This window comes from Melitaea cinxia, chromosome 14 (genome assembly GCF_905220565.1).
Source record: "Melitaea cinxia chromosome 14, ilMelCinx1.1, whole genome shotgun sequence".
Classification (NCBI taxonomy): domain Eukaryota; kingdom Metazoa; phylum Arthropoda; class Insecta; order Lepidoptera; family Nymphalidae; genus Melitaea; species Melitaea cinxia.
Window position 1 is genome coordinate 14,418,970 of NC_059407.1, and position 18,218 is coordinate 14,437,187.

The window sequence follows — 18,218 nt, forward strand, 5'->3', positions numbered from 1 at the left end:
CTTAACAATGCAGTAATATATGTATATATACCTAATTCTTTAAAATGACGATTGTAAATTGACTTCTGAAATAAAGCGCTCCTATAATTTACGTTTGAAGCAAACAAAGGAAACACTCTTTTGGAGGCTTTCTGGGAGTTTATTTCACAGTAAAGAAGCAAGTACAGAAAATGAATTTAATATGAATTTGGTATTGCCTTAGCTTCAATACATTTTGAAACACACCTTTATATATATACATAACAAAAAACAATATTTTAATATCAATCACGTGTAGGTCAACAACGTCATTCGTTTTATGACTTTATAGACATCAATAAAACACCGAAATCAGACACACCTCTCAAGTCGAATTTTCTCATGATTCACATGTATTCCAGCTGCATTTACCACATGACGTCAAACCCTGTTTACCGCGAGTTATAGCCCTTGGTTTGCGTTTGTTCTATATTTGAAACCACCAACAAAACTGCATACGAACGCACGTAAACAGTCGTTATTGTAACATTATTGTTAACTGTTCCGTTACAACACATTGTTGTTTTGTTATTTTACTTTTTGATTTATTTCGTGATTAATTTATTTATTTTTATGTTTACTACCCGACTGCGGAAGGGAGTTATGTTTTTCGAGTTTATGTATGTATGTAGATTTCTATATTTTCCACGATTTTAACGTTTGAGGTGTCGTTAGATTCGTCTTTATGACCCGAGTGACACCGGTGACACAGGGTGATCCAAAAGTCGTGGATCAAACGAAACGATTAGATAAAGGAGGTAATTTCCAACATAACATCTTTATACAGTATGGGCATAACTGCATTGCACGAAAAGTTATGAATATTTTTGTTTTTTCAATGAAACTACCGAGTTTTTTTTACAATTTAATCAATAAAAAATTAATTTGATTCAAAATAATAAAACAAAAGGTGTTGTATTAAGACTCGATAATGTATCACTACTTCAAAAATTGTGTTAAAAGTGTAAAAAGAAGTTAAGGGCGGAAACTATTAGGTAAATACTCACTAAACGATGCATATTCCTCTATATAGTATAGCGTCTTCGGTGCGACAAAGCCAGCCCTGCGGTCACCAACCCGCCTGCCCAGCGTGGTGACTATGGGCAAAACACATGAGTTCACTCAATAGGCTGAAGTGTGTGAAGTGTGATACATATCTTTTGGGAAATACATTTGCTTAAACAATTAGTTCAAATTAATCAATAACCGGTATTTTTATTAAACAACAATATTTGATTTTTGATCAAAAATATTTTGTTGACAAAGAAGAAAAAATAATAAAAACCGGACAAGAGCGAGTCGGACTCGCACACCGAGGGTTCCGTACAAACAAAATTATTAAAAATATTTTTATTATATGATGTTATTTGTGCTATAAAACGTTGCTTCGTACTAAATTTCAAGATTCTGAGTTCACGGAAAGTACCCTGTAAATTTTGATTCCCTTGCGAGTTGCGAGTGTCGAAAATTTGCATCATAAACGGCTGTATCTTTTGATTGCGTCGGCTTAGAAGTTTGATTTTTTCACAGCTCCAAGGGACAGTAGACTTGAGTATTTGATATGAACTTTAGCTTGATACCTTCACGCTTTCCTGAGAAAAATGGTCTTGACAGACAAACGGACAATAAAGTGATCCTATAAGGGTCCGACCTTTTGAGGTACAGAACTGGCAAATGACTGAATACTAAAATAGACTATTATTTTTGTGTTCATTGTTTTAGAACAAAGATTCAACAAAAGAATTTAAAAAAAATGATATATTTTCCAAAACAATATTACTACAAAATTTGCTAGATCATAGTATATAATAAAATTTCCTATTGTGTAATGAATCCCTATACAACTATGTAATTATTTTAATCTATTAATACGTATTTCGATCACAGTCAATATCCACAAATTCAATCGTCCGTTACGTCTATCGAACGTGACTCACATTATCTCGTGTCTGTTTCTTAAAATAGTTCAATGATGATGAGTTAAGTCTGGATGTTCCGTTATTGGCTTCGAAAGTCTATCAATTATATTAATAATTGCTTTGCTTCCTTGATTCTTATTATTAATATAATAAAATAAATAATATAATAAATGAACGCTTCACACTCAACGGCCCCCAGTAGGATTTTTTCCTGTTTTGGGTCCGGAAACACACACAATACACATGCACAAATGCCCAGACCACGACAAACATCTATATGGCCAATACAAATATCTATCGTGAGCGGGAATCGAACCCGTGACCGCCAGCGGAACAGTCACTGCTGTGACCGCTGCGCCAACGTATATAATATGTCGATAATGTGTTGGTGCAACTGTCACAGCACTGCAAACTGTCTGTCTATGGTCTGAATGTTAATACTGCTGTATTGTGTGTGTTTGAGGATAGACACACTGGAGTAAACACAGACACTGGAGTAAATCGTATGGAGGGGGGGGGGGGGCGTTATAATATATATTATTATAATTTTTGATATTAATTGTTAAAAATTACTAAGGAGCATGCAATTGATAAGCCGGTGTTTGTTTACAATGTTTGCAGCCTGTTTGTTTGGACCTGACAAAAAGTAATGAAAAAAGATTTTTTTAAAGATTGTTGGAAAATTAATGCAATTGAAAATTATTCGGAAACGTAACATTAAATAATCCTTTTCATTAATTCCATGCAACTGGTAGAATAATTCGGATGTATACGAGTATATAGGACGATCGCCCTTTAACTACTATCCTTCAAATGGGGGTTCAACGTAACAAAGATATTCAAATGTGCGACAAAAGTTGCCTTCACTTCACCTGTGGTACTAACTAGTTGACATCAAAATTTTATGTCTAGTTAGTAAATTCAGAGAGAGACAGAGTATTGAAAAAAGCCGTTAATTAAAAAGATGGGATAACTTTTCCACCATGCGCTCACATCGGTAGACCATTAGAGCTCATTAGAGCAGTCTAATATTTTATTTATCGATCGGTGCTGACTATAGATAACTAAAAAATACTCAACAATTAAAGGTATTAATTAACAAATTAAATATTTTTTCTTTCAGTTTAGACTTCAGAAAAGGAGGAAATTTTCAATTTGACAGATTTTTTTTAATCTGTCTTACTTCAAAGATTTTTATTGGGTGTAGAGATTAATTTTTTTTAATTGGAAAGTTGGTGCTTGTCTTGTGGTCCCATTTACATTTAAGCGAGATCTGAAGAATGGTTTTTTGGTTAACGCTAATAATGCGTATTGAAATGACTTTAGTTTCATATTACGTTGATCACGTCTTATTTTATTACTTGTCAATGTTATTAAAGTTGGTTTTCTTTTTAATAACAAACATAAATATAAGGTTACAAATAATCTATAAATATATAACCTAAACATTGGAATACAATAACAATAACAAAATAAAAAATAACCAAAGTTAATCTTCCAGACCGCAACACAATTTCTAGCCCATTGTTTAAACCATAACTCTTCAATAAAATATACGAAAGAAACATCGGAACGCACTAAAAAAAGAACTATAACACGAACATAAACATGAGTAACGGACATGTCAAAGTTTAAATCACACGCGAGATCGCGAGCGCAGTCGTTTAGGATTGACGTCATCAGCATTTCACAACAATAAATCTGACATCACATGTCGAAACTGTTTGGTTGAGAGGAGCTATTCGTGTAATGCCAAAACGTTTGAAAAGTGGTTCAAATTTTTCTACATTATTATCAATTCGAAAATTCAAGTCACAAAATTTTACAAATAAATTTACGATATTTTTTTCACGATTGCCTAATTTTGCTGATATTAATTAATTCATTTAGGTTTATTGACTTTTAATAGTGTTAAAATAACAGATATGATTTTTCTATCACCTATCGACTTCCTTCTTGAAGTTATTTCGATGTAGTTGAATGGTACGGTCCAGGTAGACATAATAAATAAAACATAACTTGTTCGCTGGTCTTGGATATGGATGGTCATCGTCACTAGTAGAAGTAGAACAAAAGCCTGGAGTCCACGATCGTGTCATCGTGTCATCGCCCCTTCTTCGGACTTCAGACAATATCAGAGTGCTTCACTTAATGTGACTTAGTCCTACTTCAAATTCGGTGAGGTGATGGTCCAGCCGTAGAATGCATTCATTAAACGTTGCCAGATGTTGTGTGGTTTACTTCCGTAACCCGGTGATTCCTAGCACCCTCCGCCCCACCGTTACCGTGACCGCTGCCGTAGCCGGGAATAGAGCCAGAAACTAGATTCATAAATTTCTGCAGTAAACTCATATGGTATTGCCAATAGTGACCACACAGCGTTGGCGGGTTTGTAATCGCAGGGCTGACTTTACTTCGCCGAAGAAGCTGCTGTCTGTCTTAAGTCTGTGTATTTGAAAGCCAGCAGTGTAATATTTATCCCGCCATAGTAGGTTCCAATCATTCTAAGGTGATAGTGGAACTTTGTTATCTCTTAGTCGCCTCTTCTGACACCCACGGGAAGAGTGGCTATATTCTATACTTCCGTAGCTACATAAAATACGTATGAATGGTAAAATTAGCAACATAATACCTCTCCAAGCGCTATTAGTGCGTAGCATAGAAATGGATACCTTTAAATAATAACGTTTGAGTATGCAATACAGCTAGAAATAAAACGTTCTTTCACCGACGATGTTTGATAAAATAACAACATTTTTTGTGTTTAAAAAAACACATGTCAGTTTTTAGTTCGCACATAAAGCTTATAGAAAACTCCATCACTGTACACTGTCACTGTTGAGGGAAAATCGAATGGATAGATAACAAACGAAGCATGAAATCAGCTTACGCCCTCGTCCAACTCGATGCATTTTTAGTGTCAAGCATCAAAACATGTACTTTTGCAATAAAAATTTATTTGACAACACTGACACTGTATCATGTTCATGTGTATATAATTTTCCTGCGAATAATTTATCCAACAACTGCCTGATAGTAATGTACTGTTGTTTGTTGCCGTTTCATTTGAATTATAAACCTATATTATGCCTAAATTACTGGTTCTAATTGGTTTGTTGTGGTTTGGATGGGGTTTAATTAAATGCTTGTTCTTGTATATCCATCAAATGTACCAAATTCAAGAGGCCGTTTTACTGCAGCGTCATGCGCTATGCCATTTAATGTTCCTGAAATATGCACCCTCTTTAATTATGGCAACTAAAATTTGAATTCCTTTTGAAATGTTACTCTCTAAATGCGTATCTCTAAAAGACTGATGGGTATACCATTCAAAAGACTTATTGACAATTTCTAGAGAGACCGTTAGTACTGGGTCATTATTGAAAAAAAAAGATTTTAATTTAATAATGAAATTCTTTAAATATTAATAAGAAATAATTTCCTTCCACAGGAATCGTGAACCGAGGTGATTCATTCAGACGACGCCGATCTCGCTCTGGCAGTCTGGCACCATCATCACCAGCTCAGTCCGCGCCAGAATCTCAAGAACGCCGACCAATAGCGTGTCATCGTGTTGCCATGGTTGGTGCGCCAGGAGTTGGCAAAACAGCGCTCATCAGCCAGTTTCAGACCAGTGAATGCATCAACGCCTATGACAGACAAAGAGGTAAGCTCGTAATAATAATATGATTTTCAATGATTTTTCTTAGTATTAGTAGACTTTGTGCTGTTTTTCTAGTATACCTACTAGCTATTTCTTGCAGCTTGGCATGTGAAAAATATACCTTAATTCTTTTCAACGGCTAGTCTTTAGATTAAGATCCGTTGAATTAATTTTGTAACGAAATTATGCCGATAAACGGTTAAATTTTGAGCTTAGATAGGTTAGGGTTATTTTATTTTTATTTTTTTTTTTCTCACGAATTTATTCCGATGAACGGTAAAGTTTTAAGCTTAAATAGGTTAGGTTAATTTTTTTATTTTTTTTTTTTTATTCAACGGGTCTTAATCTAAAGACTTGCCCTTTTCAACCACGCAAGAGTAAAATTCGTCAAATTTGTGTTTCTTTGTGGATACTAAGTAATACATTTACTATTCGACACAAAACTTATTAAAAACTAACTTACTGCTACTTGTAATAAGTTTTAAAATGAAGACTGCTTTATTTCTAAGCAAAAGCGTAACAACAAGTGCTTGTTAACGAAACCAAATCAACCAACTTTATATTAGAAATGAGTATACCGTTACGCTTCAGCCTGTAATATCCCACTACTGGGCATAGGCCTCTTTCCCCATGTAGGAGAAGGATCAGAGCTTAATCCACCACGCTGCTCTAATGCGGGTTGGCGGATATACTCCCTACTATGAGTAACGATTGCTATCAGGTGTACATGATAACAACCGGGACCGACGGCTTAACGTGCTCTCCGAGGCACGGTGGGGAGACCCACAAGGACTGCACAAACACCCAGACCACGGCAAACACCTGTATGGCCAATACAAATGTATGTCATGTGTGGGGATCGAACCCGCAACCGCCAGCGCAACAGGTATAATCCATGGCTGTGACCGTTGCGCCAACGCGGCGCCAGGCGGAGTATACCGTTAGGTTTAGTTATAAATTATATTTTTCTTATATGTGTGATTGACTAACGCCCGGTTTCTGAAACGTTTGTCAAAGTATAGGTCTACTAATCGGCTGTTAGATTTAAAACGGATGTCAAACCAATTGGAGTTGCTGAAACGTCATTCACAGCAAAATTAGCTAGTCCTCGATTAGTTTGATTTGACATTCGGTTTGTAACATGTGGTTATGTAACATAATTAAATATTATTTTATATATTTGTGATGTATCAAAACCTACAGAAACTGTTAGTTGTGATGTTATTTAATACATATGATAATACTCAAACATCTAATAAAGCATCATATAAACATCTAAGGAAGATACAATAAAAGGAAATAGTTCCTAAAAACAATAATTGACTAGCCCGTTGGCACAGTTTGTAGTGGCCCTGCTTTCTGTTCCGCGGGTTGCGGGTTCGATTCCCGTCTGAGTCTGGGTGTAATATTTGTATTTATATATTTATATATCTATTATTTCTTTGTATATTTATAAAAAATGTATGTTATAAGATATTTATTTATTTATTTATATTATTTATTATTAAAAAAAAAAACAATATCATGAAAATAAGACGAAGAGCATCTTTAGAAAAAAAAAAATTAAATTATCAGAATATTGAAGACTGATTTAAAAAAAAAAAACCATTAGTTTAGTAGAAAATAGTAAGATGAAAATATGATAAAGTAATTATAATTATAATAGCTTGTTTCAAATTTTAGTTATTAAGTAATTATAAGTATTTTTAATAGTTCCTATAAATGTATATTTAGATATATATTTTTATGACCTTTTCTTTTAAATTCCCTATTATTTATATATTGTTAGTAATCAAATTTAAAACTTAACAATTAAAATGATTCAATAATAGAGATGACCGACACTGAAGTGTTTTTATTTATTATTGAACTTTGACCAGTATTTTCTTCGTAATAATAATAGACATCTGTGTAAGCTACAACAAAGAACAAAAAATTTTAGTTTATCAAGACCAAAATCTAGATTATTATAAGATAAAACATACATTACATATATAAAACTTGGTTATAAATATGTTTTACATACCTTTAAAGCACCAAAATGTAGTTTCACGTAGAAAATAATTGTTTTCTTTAAGTTAATTCGCCGATATACACCGATTAGTTGAACGAGTATTTGACAGACGTTTGATCAATGATTATAGCTTAATTCGCGTTTCAGAAACCCAAAATGGCGGTTAACATACGATTCCAGAGTCAAATTTGACAGTTATGTCAACTGACAGTATGATTAAATTAAGTAGTTAACCATGCTTTTAGCAACTCATTTCATGCTTAACAAGAGTTTTGACAGATGATTTGTTAATTTCTGCATTGATCAGCCTTTCGGAAACCGGGCGTAAATGAACAACATTTCAAAAATGTGTTTATGCTGGCGATAATTCATTATTTTCATTACAATAAGAAAAGTACAACACAACAAAAGTAGTATTTACATTGCGTGATGTAAATATAGGCAAAAATATTAAAAATACGACGATCGCTCGTGCATTCCTCTGTCGCAATATCAAAATAGAATACATATTTGACTGATTTGATATAACCGGGAGTTAATGTTATCTACTGTGAACACTTGGCTGTCAAACTTCAATGGGAAGCCAAGATAAGAAACATAATTATTTCAGTAACATCAGTTTATTCGAAACTATGAATTGTAAGTCAAATACGTGTGTTTGCTACCGAATATTAGCAAATCTAACTCAAATTAAGCTTAGTCAAATTTCTTATAATATTTAAATAGGTTAGGTTAATTAGGTTGATAGTGTACTAATTTTCACCTTTTGTTAATATACAGATTCCATTAAATTAATAATTTACATTTGACTTTAGTAATTACTTACCTTATCTACATAAAGTTGTTAGACTTTAAGTGATTACAAATAATTACTATTATGATGATAGCTTCAACCTACTACGCTTTTACTACTATACTAGACCATAATGGCTTCAATTATGTCATTAAATGATATACACGTAGATCTAATACGACTTGTTAAGATAATTTTACGTCATTGATTGTACAAATATTGTTCAACTTTGTAGAAGATAATATAATTTGCATAATAAATATTCGTAGGTTTAGTGGAATTATCTTTCATTCACGATATAGAACTAATGACTCTTATTAATTATTAATGTCATTATTATTCTATATTATAGGATTTAATGATTTTCTATTGTAAAAAAAATAAAGGAACTTTTCAGTTTCTTACTCATTACTTTACCCATTCAGCAAAATCTATATGTCGAATAAGTAGTAACTTCGGAGTGTCTATGATCAAATAACCTTAAAAACTATTGTATGTTTAATACAATCATTAAATGCAAATCAGTACGAACAAAAATAAAATTGATTTTCAAATCAACTTGAATAAAGAAATTTTTGATTTGATTTTATCAATTTTCATTACACATTACATTTTCATTTAAATTCAAATCACATTATTATTCAACATTCATTTGTAGCTACGTTTCAAACAACATACAATGTTATATTTTAATGATTTTGATAATATGCCGTCAATCATGAAGCTTATTGTGTCCGTAGTAAGTAATTACTTCGTACCAGACGTTAAGCTTAAGATAACCGTCATATTTGTACGATATCTCAGAGATCGTAGCTTATTTACAGCGATGTAATAATGGGCAACAGTTTGTTTGTTGGTTGATCGGAATACTGGGATTTCTATATCTGCTGAATCAAAAAAAAAAACTTTTTGGATAACCAAAAATTATCATAAGATAATGTATTCGCTAGGTTAAGTTATATCATGTAGATATGGTAATATCAAGTTATGTATTTACATTAATAACTCAACATAATGTGATTTCAATTGCCTCGATACTTACCTATATAATTAGCTAATACTTTGATATATAGTATATCATAGGGAATTCGAATTTGATATATATAGTATATCATAGGGGGAAGGGAGACGTCTATAAGATACGGTAATCGCTTATCATCAGGTGAATCATACGCTTGTTTGCCGACCTAGTTATATAAAAAAAATTACTTTAAACATTTAAACCCTTATTACATATAAAAATTGACGACTATATCATATTTTTTACATAAAAAAATAAGCATGAAATGTTTATGTTAATGTGGGACAAGTCTGACCCTAGAAGCCTACACCTTTTCCCTTCTCCCCTCGTCCTTTCCTCTTTTAAATTTGAATCCTTCCTCACTTGAAGTAATTCAGTTAAAAGAATATAAATAAATACACTGCAAACATTTCATACATATAATACAAGGAATAAAATTAAAAAATTAAAAACTAATCGAGCGGAGAGTAAATATGATAACAAAATTTTCCACTATCGTAGTAGCAATATAAAAACAAAACGAAGCGGTTAATTATTCCAGCGTAGTGGAAATATACAAAGGATTCCTTTATCTTTCCTCTCTTAATAATATTAACGTTAGGAACGACTAGATAAATGGCTACCTAGCAATCCTTACTACAAAAATATACAATATCCACTGGCTCTAAATTACCCGTTCTAATTACCATTTGTTGATAAATATTTATGCGTTATTATGCATATGTAACAAGCGCTTAAAGCCAAATGATTTCAGATTGATAGTTTTATGACTGCCTAGTAAAGTACACTGAATCTATACATATAAATAAAATTGGAGTGTCTTTAAATGAAACAACTTTTTCGGATTTTATCGCGGTTTATTAACTTTTTAGATTCTCGAGCAGTTGTTTCATTTAAATGAGTAAAATTCGCGTAAGCATTCAAAATCAAAATCAAAGTCAAAATCAAAATCAGCTTTATTCAAATAGGCTCCAAGAGCACTTTCGAATCGTCATTTTACAAATTAAAACTTTAAAAATAAATTATTTTATTTGTAGAAGTAAAGCTACCACCTATTCGGAATGTAAATTCTGCAGAGAAGAATTGGCAAGAAACTTAGCGGCGTTAGAAAACAATATTGGAGTGTCTGTTTGTAATATTAAAATATCCGATTTTTACTAACTGCATATGAACGTATGTACGATACATATACCAAAATAACATTTTTTACAATTTTTGTCCGTCTGTCTTTTTATTCCGGCTAATCTCTGAAACAGTGCGACAGATTTTGACGAGACTTTCACTGGCAGCTGATGTAACAAGGTGTAACTTAAGCTAATTTTATCTTAGAAATTTATTTATTTTGTAACTCTGCGAAGTGAAAAATATTTTTTTAAAACGTGGACGAAGTTGCGGTAATAGCTAGTATATTATAAAGTACAAACAATCGAGATGTGTCTCAGAATACGACATCATTTAAAATTTTTAAAGACATAGGGCCGATTACCCTTTTTCGGATTTGACTTATTCTTATTGTTTTTCACTATCGAATTTCACTGTATTTATGAGATATTTCTATCTGCAAAAATGAATCTAAAAGCTGTAGTTTATTAACTGAGGTAAAACAGGTCCTATTGGCTCTACCTCCTGCTGTTAAAGTCTAATCGTAACTTATTTTCAAGATAAACTTTATCCATAACTGGTAAACCAGGCCCTTAGCAACAGTTGTATGTTCCAGCTAATGCTAAATATAAGAAACGGAATGATAGTTTTAATAAATAAATAAATAATTATGTACACAATACACACACGGTCGTCTGTTCCTAAAGTAACCAACTTAATGCTTGTGTTATAGGTAACAGCCGACTGGTACAGCTACATATTTTTTTTTTCGATAAACATACTTAAAAATAAGTCATATATAAATTCATCAGTAAATATATATACTACACCCAGATTCGGGGTGGGAATCGAACCCACAACCCCCGGAGCAGAAAGCAGGGTCACTACAAACTGCGCCGACGCGAACGGGCTAGTCATTGAAATGAATAAGAAATTGAATTGAATAAGATAAATACTTGTGTAATTATGTTGTTATTTCATTTATCTGTTCATTGAAAATTTAATACATTAAAGATACGATAACGATTCAGCTTGTAATATCCCTCTGCTGGGTAAAGGCCTCTTTCTTTGCGTAGAAGAAGGATCAGAGCTTAATCTCCACCACGCTGCTCTGCTGCGGGTTGGCGGATATATTCCCTATGAATAACGATCATTATCAGGTGTATATTAAAACAACCGGAACCGATAGCTTAACGAACTCTCCAAGGTACGTTGTGGAGACCCACAAAGACAAACCCCAAACTGGAAAGAAATATTCGTATAAATACAAACCGCCGGTGTTTTAGGCACATACACGTAGCGCTACACCAGAGCAGTTGTTTGTATATTGTTCTATTATTACAAATACCACGAAGAAAGGATGTTTTGTTTGTGCAGTTTCCGTATTTCGATATTTTAGAACAGTTAAATTAAAATAAACTAATATCCTTGGAGAATATTAATTACATATAGCATTTTTTATGAAATATTTATGCTCAATAATATATCTTTACATACGAGCGAGCATCGAACCCGCAAACCGTCGATGTTTAAACGTGTACACGGCACACGTAGCACTACACCAAAGCGGTTGTTATTAGATCCTGGTTTTAATAGATTAATTTATAGAAATTGTGAATCTTAAAAACCAACATATGACTAATTAGCTTAAAAAAACACAAAACCCAATTAAACAATAATAAAATTTAAACATTTTTTGATATCATATCAAAAATCGACCGTTCCAGCGGGGATCGAACCTGCATCTCTGACTGACCGTGTCGGTGTTCTAGCTAATTAAGCTATAGAACGATGTATCGGCTACATCGAATTTTTTACATTATGATTTTATATTCGGTCTAAGGGACCGAATGTGTAGGTAACACAAAAATAAAAAAAAATCGTACAAAATAATAAAATTTGTTCAAATATTCTAATTCGCACACCGATTATTTGTTTACTTCCTAACTGCAGTTTCTATTTCGTATCCTATACCCAAAGGTAGTCTGGAAGAGATCACTCTTTCAGCGATAAGAACGCCTTTGTACATCTTTCATTTTATGTTTTTTTTTTTGTTGTTTCTTTTAATGGTGTATAATAAAGAGTATTATTATTATTATAATTATTATTATTAAAATTTGTAGACCTAACATACATCGTAATCTACTCTCCTGCGTTTCTTATAAAATACATCTCAAAAAATATATCTTCAAGAAATTTCTAACAATTATCTGTTCTTTAAGATAAAAACGAACACAAATAAACGGAATCCCCACACGTTTCTAAAGTAATCAACGTCGAAACGGATTTCTGAACAATAAATCTTTCTATAAAATAAATCTTTACAATTGACATGTAAGGTGGAAATTTTCATTGCAATTTGGATATTTTATCGCGTTAATTAAATTAATAGTCAAATTAAGATCCATGTTAAATACCTTTAACATTAACCGTGCAACGAATATTTAAAAAACTATTGTAAACTGAAAACTGCTTGTTTCTCTTTTGTTTTCTTAGGTTATGGTTGGATTCAGGTGTATAATAAATAATAATACGAAATCAGACAATCGTTTTACTAAATAATATAATTTAATAAAATAGGTACTAATAGCGTGAATTATGACTATATAATATAAAGGTCGACGCATATAATATAAGATTATATGTGCGGTCACTAAGTCACAGCTTTGTTTTTGTCTAAAATAACCTATTTATTGAAGATACGTGTAGGCTATATTTGATCACTGTTTTCATTGATCATATTACACGTCGTTTATTGTTATTTTTCATACAATAATAGTGGAAAACTAGCCTACGGTTTACCTCATTGAAAGCGGTCACCTATGCAGTATGTATGTCCGCAACACTGGAAGTTATCATTCACGTTGTCAACCCTAGCCTTGCTGTCAGCAGAGCGTATCTTTTTAGGAGTCCTACCTATCACACACACCGCAGGTACACTCAACTACTTGAGTAGTATTATGGTCGTTGTCAAGTCTTCGCCTCCAGATTTTGAGATGGATACTTCCTGTTGCCTCATTAAAACGTAACTCAATAAAATGCATTTAAAAGCATCTTAATGTTTTCAGTGTAAACAATGGTAACCCTGTTTACGTCACTTGGAATTTGTCTATGCCTCTTACGTGGGTATATTCAATATGTATTGTATGTACGAGTATAACCACATGGTATTGATTTAGAACATAGCCAATTAGCCATATATTAAATATTGAATAGCATAACCGCTAAGCAGTAATGTATTTAAAGAGTCATTTTGATTTAAAACTGAGAAACGATGACACGTTTGCGTAGCGGGCACAGCACTGGTTATTGCTTTGGCGGTCACGGGTTCGATCCCCGCTCACGACAGACATTTGTATTCGCTATATAGATGTTTGTCGTTTGTGCTTGTATATTGTGTGTGTTTCCGGACCCCCGATACAGGAGAAAATACTACTGGGGCTGTTGAGTGTGAAGCGTTTATTTAAACATTCATAAACACAGACTTTTACTGGTTCAATTTACGATCGGAGCAGATTGGTTATAAATATTTGCTTCTGATCTGGATGTTTGAGTTCGTAGGTGTCCTCGCCATGCTGTAAGCACATAAATGGTCTTTTTGGTACTAAAATTAACCACCAAGTTACATTGCAGCAACGCGGTGAATTAAACTCTTATCCACCTCCAGTTATACTTTAGTTTTGTTGAGGCTGGGCATAGCTAGAAATATCGTCTTCAATATTTTCAGCAGACCGACTGGGAAAGTATACCTCAGTCTCTGCTTACCTGCTCTCTAGCTTTAAAGTAGTGTTTTGTTCCTGTGGTGAGTAAGGTGGCAAGAGTTTCTGAGGAGGTTCGGGGGTAGGTTCGACAACGCGCTTGCGATGGCAAACATCTTTAGGCTGCGGTAACTGTTTATCATCGAGTGGACCGTATGCTTGTTTGCCACTCTTGAAGTATAAAAAAAATGCTTTTATCCACACAAATAACCAGTTAACTTCAGTTAATTAAACAAGATGACGCAATCGCCATTTTAATTACAAAACCATGTAACCATCAACGAACTCAACAATTCGTTATAAATAATTCAATTAATAAGTCCAGATAAGAGCCTATCAAATCTCGCCGCTTTCAATTTTTAATTACTCTTTTAAAATAACCGACTGTTAATTAAAGCCACAGGATACCGAGTTCGCTTGCGAATTATATAAAACCAAAGTTTTATTACCTTTTTTTATTAATTAAGCGCACGTATAACGGAGTTCATTTTTCAAACTTTCATTATGGCTTCTTCTTATGTTTTATTACCTGAAATTTACGATTAATTAACAATTGATCGACTATGAGTTGGCCATTGGTTGTTGCGCAATCAGTTGCGAGATCGAACCCGGGGATATTTTTCGTAATCGGGTCATTTGTGTTTGTATTCTGTTAGTGGCGTTAGTTGACCGTGACGGTGTTTTTTAATAGCAGTAGCAGTTTTTACTACTAAATTTATATAAGTTTTATATTCATTCAGAATATATAAATTTCTTACTATGACCATGTATATATTACGTGTTGGAGAGCTTCTCATATGAAAAATTAAAATAATTGCACAATAAATTGGTAAATGTCAAGTAACGTAACGATCATTTTAACGTCACACTTTTGGCGGTTTGGAAACCTGAGTGCCTAAGTGCGAGTTTTGTTTAATCCACCTCGCAATAACGAGCGTAAATTTTTACTTCATTTTGTATGGGAAATTCGGGATTTAAACATTGTAACCTAGTTCTCGCGTTTGCCGTTAGATGACACTGTACCGATTGCATCGTATTCTATTCTTTATCGTCTAGGCTGCACTATTTAAATTCCCATACAAAATAATCTTCACGTATAAACGCGTTTCTGTGAACAAAACTCGTACTAGGCACTCTGTACAACATTTATTGGAGTAGCTAGTGATCTATACCAATATCACAAAGCTGAAGAGATCGTTTATTTGAACGCGCCAATCCCAGTCAATACTGGCTAGAATCTAAAATTATTTTTGTTTTTTTTTTCGTGTTGTACGTATAACGCTTACACGCCCAAAGCCAATATTCTTATTTTAAGAAGTAGTAGCTTGTAAACTATTATTTACTAAATATTGTATATTTAGTATATCTATATTACATATATATAAATTTCGTTTCACGATGTATGTAAGCGATAAACTCCAAAACTATTGAAACAATTTTTATCAAATTTTGTAAGCATCTGTAATTTGGTCCAACTTGGGAGATAGGGTAGTTTTTATCTGAATCGGACCTGGTAGGTGGCGCTGCTATCGGTATGTAAGCAATCAAATTTGGTAGCTGTTTTTCGGGCAGGACAACGTCTGCTAGGTCCGCTAGTTTATTATATTTCGTGGATTTATTATATTTTTAATATATTTATTATATGTTTGATATATTTATTGCATATTTATTATCTGAATAACAACTAAAAGCTGTGAGCGTCGGACCATTCTAGCAATTCTAGATAGTTTTAGAACTGCTGGTCTGAAGTTAACTATTGAAAAAAAAATTAAAGACTCGCCGTATATAAAAAAAAAATTTGTATGTAGTAAAAATAGCATAGGCAACTAAAAGCCCGTGGATGTTGTAAATTAAAAAAAAATCCATTATTTACAGCACAATACATGGTTTTTAGTCGAAATCTTAACTCCTAATTTTATGAAACAAAACACATTTCATTGTGATCAAAAAGTCGATTATTGATTTAAATTCGCTGTTCGTACTCAATTTTTGTTAACAGATGGCCTTAAGAAAGTAAATTAGGTTGATAAAGGTTAACACGCGAGGCGAAAACAATCTGGCCCAGAGATTTTTCCACCCCATTATTGCCCTTATTTATTCCTCTAGGGCTCCTAATCTTAATAGATTTTTTCATAATGAAATTTTTTGAAGTAAAACTTTTTTTACGCACTCTTGACTTGTGGAGTAAGCTGGTGAATGCGTGACGAGCGTTACGAGAAGTGTCATCAGGTGAGGCGAACGGAGCAAGAGAGAGAAGTACGAGCACACATTTACTTTCTCTATTTCTCTCATAGCCAGCTACGTTTCGTATATCTAAGACACAGTGCAGGCCTATTGTGCAAGCCTATTGCTAAAAAAGTTTTACTTCAGTCGTGAGTGGTCAAATCAAACTCGCTTTTTTTTCTTACTTCACATTTCTTAGTTGGGTTTGATTTGGATCTATTTATCCGATGAAAAAAAAAACTTTGATTATAATACATTTTTTTACTTGTTAATTTCATGATGGATATTTGTGATTGTTTTAAAGCATTCAAACATAATAGATTTGTAGTTGAGAAAGCAACTAAACGGTACTTAGATATTTTTTTAAGCTATTGTTAAAATATATCACTTTATGCTTTCCTAATAAAATAAAATAAAATAAAACCATTTATATTAATACGTTAAGGTTTTTTGCCTCCCTTTTTATAAAAAACCTCACAATCACTCCCCATAAATTATATATCATTTTATAGATAATTTCTTGCTCTACCGGCATCAACAACTAAAAAATTTGTTATATTGTTTTTGTTTTGTAAATTAATTAATCAGTAAAATTATATATATAACGGCTATAACAACAACGTAAACATGATTTGGTAATTTTTTTACTTATTTAGAACGTTATTCGCACGGGTATTACTATTTAAATAAAATAAGCACTAAGCCGTAGGAAAAAGAATCATTTCTATATTTTTTGTTATCTATATTTTAAGATATTTTTTATTTATTTATGTAGTAATTTCCTTTTACAACTGTTGAAATCACACGAAAGGAGACTCTAGCCTCAGGCATACCCTTAAAAGGCGTCATCAAATCGACCGCTCGCGTAGATAAGGATTCCCCTAACTATCGCTTGAAACTTAAGTCATTTGTGCAAAGTTTTAAATAAGTTTATGAGTTCAACAAACAATAAAAATAGTTAACTATTCTCTACTTTTTTTATACTTTTACAACCATATTGTAGTAAGTTAAAAGTTTTGTCAATGACATGATACAAAAGAACACTCTTCATTTATAATAAACTCAATAAGACCTCATCATAGGGCTGTCTCGAGAGATTTGGACCGTCGGCGAAATGTCACTGAACGCAGGAAAAGCTGATTGAATTTTGACAATTTCCGCTAAAGTATATTATACCTTATTTCTTTAGGGATATGGTGTATAATCGAATGTGTAATTATTCGTATGAAAAAGTTATCTCAATTTAGTCTCTTCATTTTCTGTTTAGGAGTTAAATGAATAGTTTCCTGCTTTCGTTGGTAATTCTTATTTCTGAAAAGAAAGATATATTGCCTTGATTTTACTAGTATTATACGCATACCTATTACTGGCAATAGTCTGATATATTCAATTATTGACGAGACTTACACTGCGCTTTTGAGAATCATTCTGCTATTAACTACTACAAAAGCACAAATAATAATTGTAGTATTTATATTGCTGTGTGACAGGCCGAAGACGCAGCGTCTTCGGGCCTGTGTATTTCAAAGCCCGCAGTTGGATGGTTACCCCGCCATCGGTCGGCTTTATAAGTCCCAAGGTGGTTGTGGAACTGTATTATCCCTTAGTCGCCTCTTAAGACACCTACGGGAAGAGAGGGTTTGGCGATATTCTTTACTGCCGTAACCACACAGCAATATAAATACTACAATTAATATTAAGACGCAG

The 18,218-nt window shown here is 32.9% G+C and overlaps 1 protein-coding gene across 1 annotated transcript in view; it reads left to right on the plus strand.

The window, feature by feature from the left end:
* Window positions 1–703: 703 nt before the first annotated feature.
* LOC123659428 (ras-related protein Rap-2b) overlaps window positions 704–18,218 on the plus strand; it is a 52,890-nt gene continuing 35,375 nt past the window's right edge. The window contains exons 1-2 of the mRNA XM_045594643.1: window positions 704–776; window positions 5,389–5,604. Coding sequence (XP_045450599.1) covers window positions 704–776; window positions 5,389–5,604 — 289 coding nt within the window. The remainder of the gene's footprint in view (window positions 777–5,388; window positions 5,605–18,218) is intronic.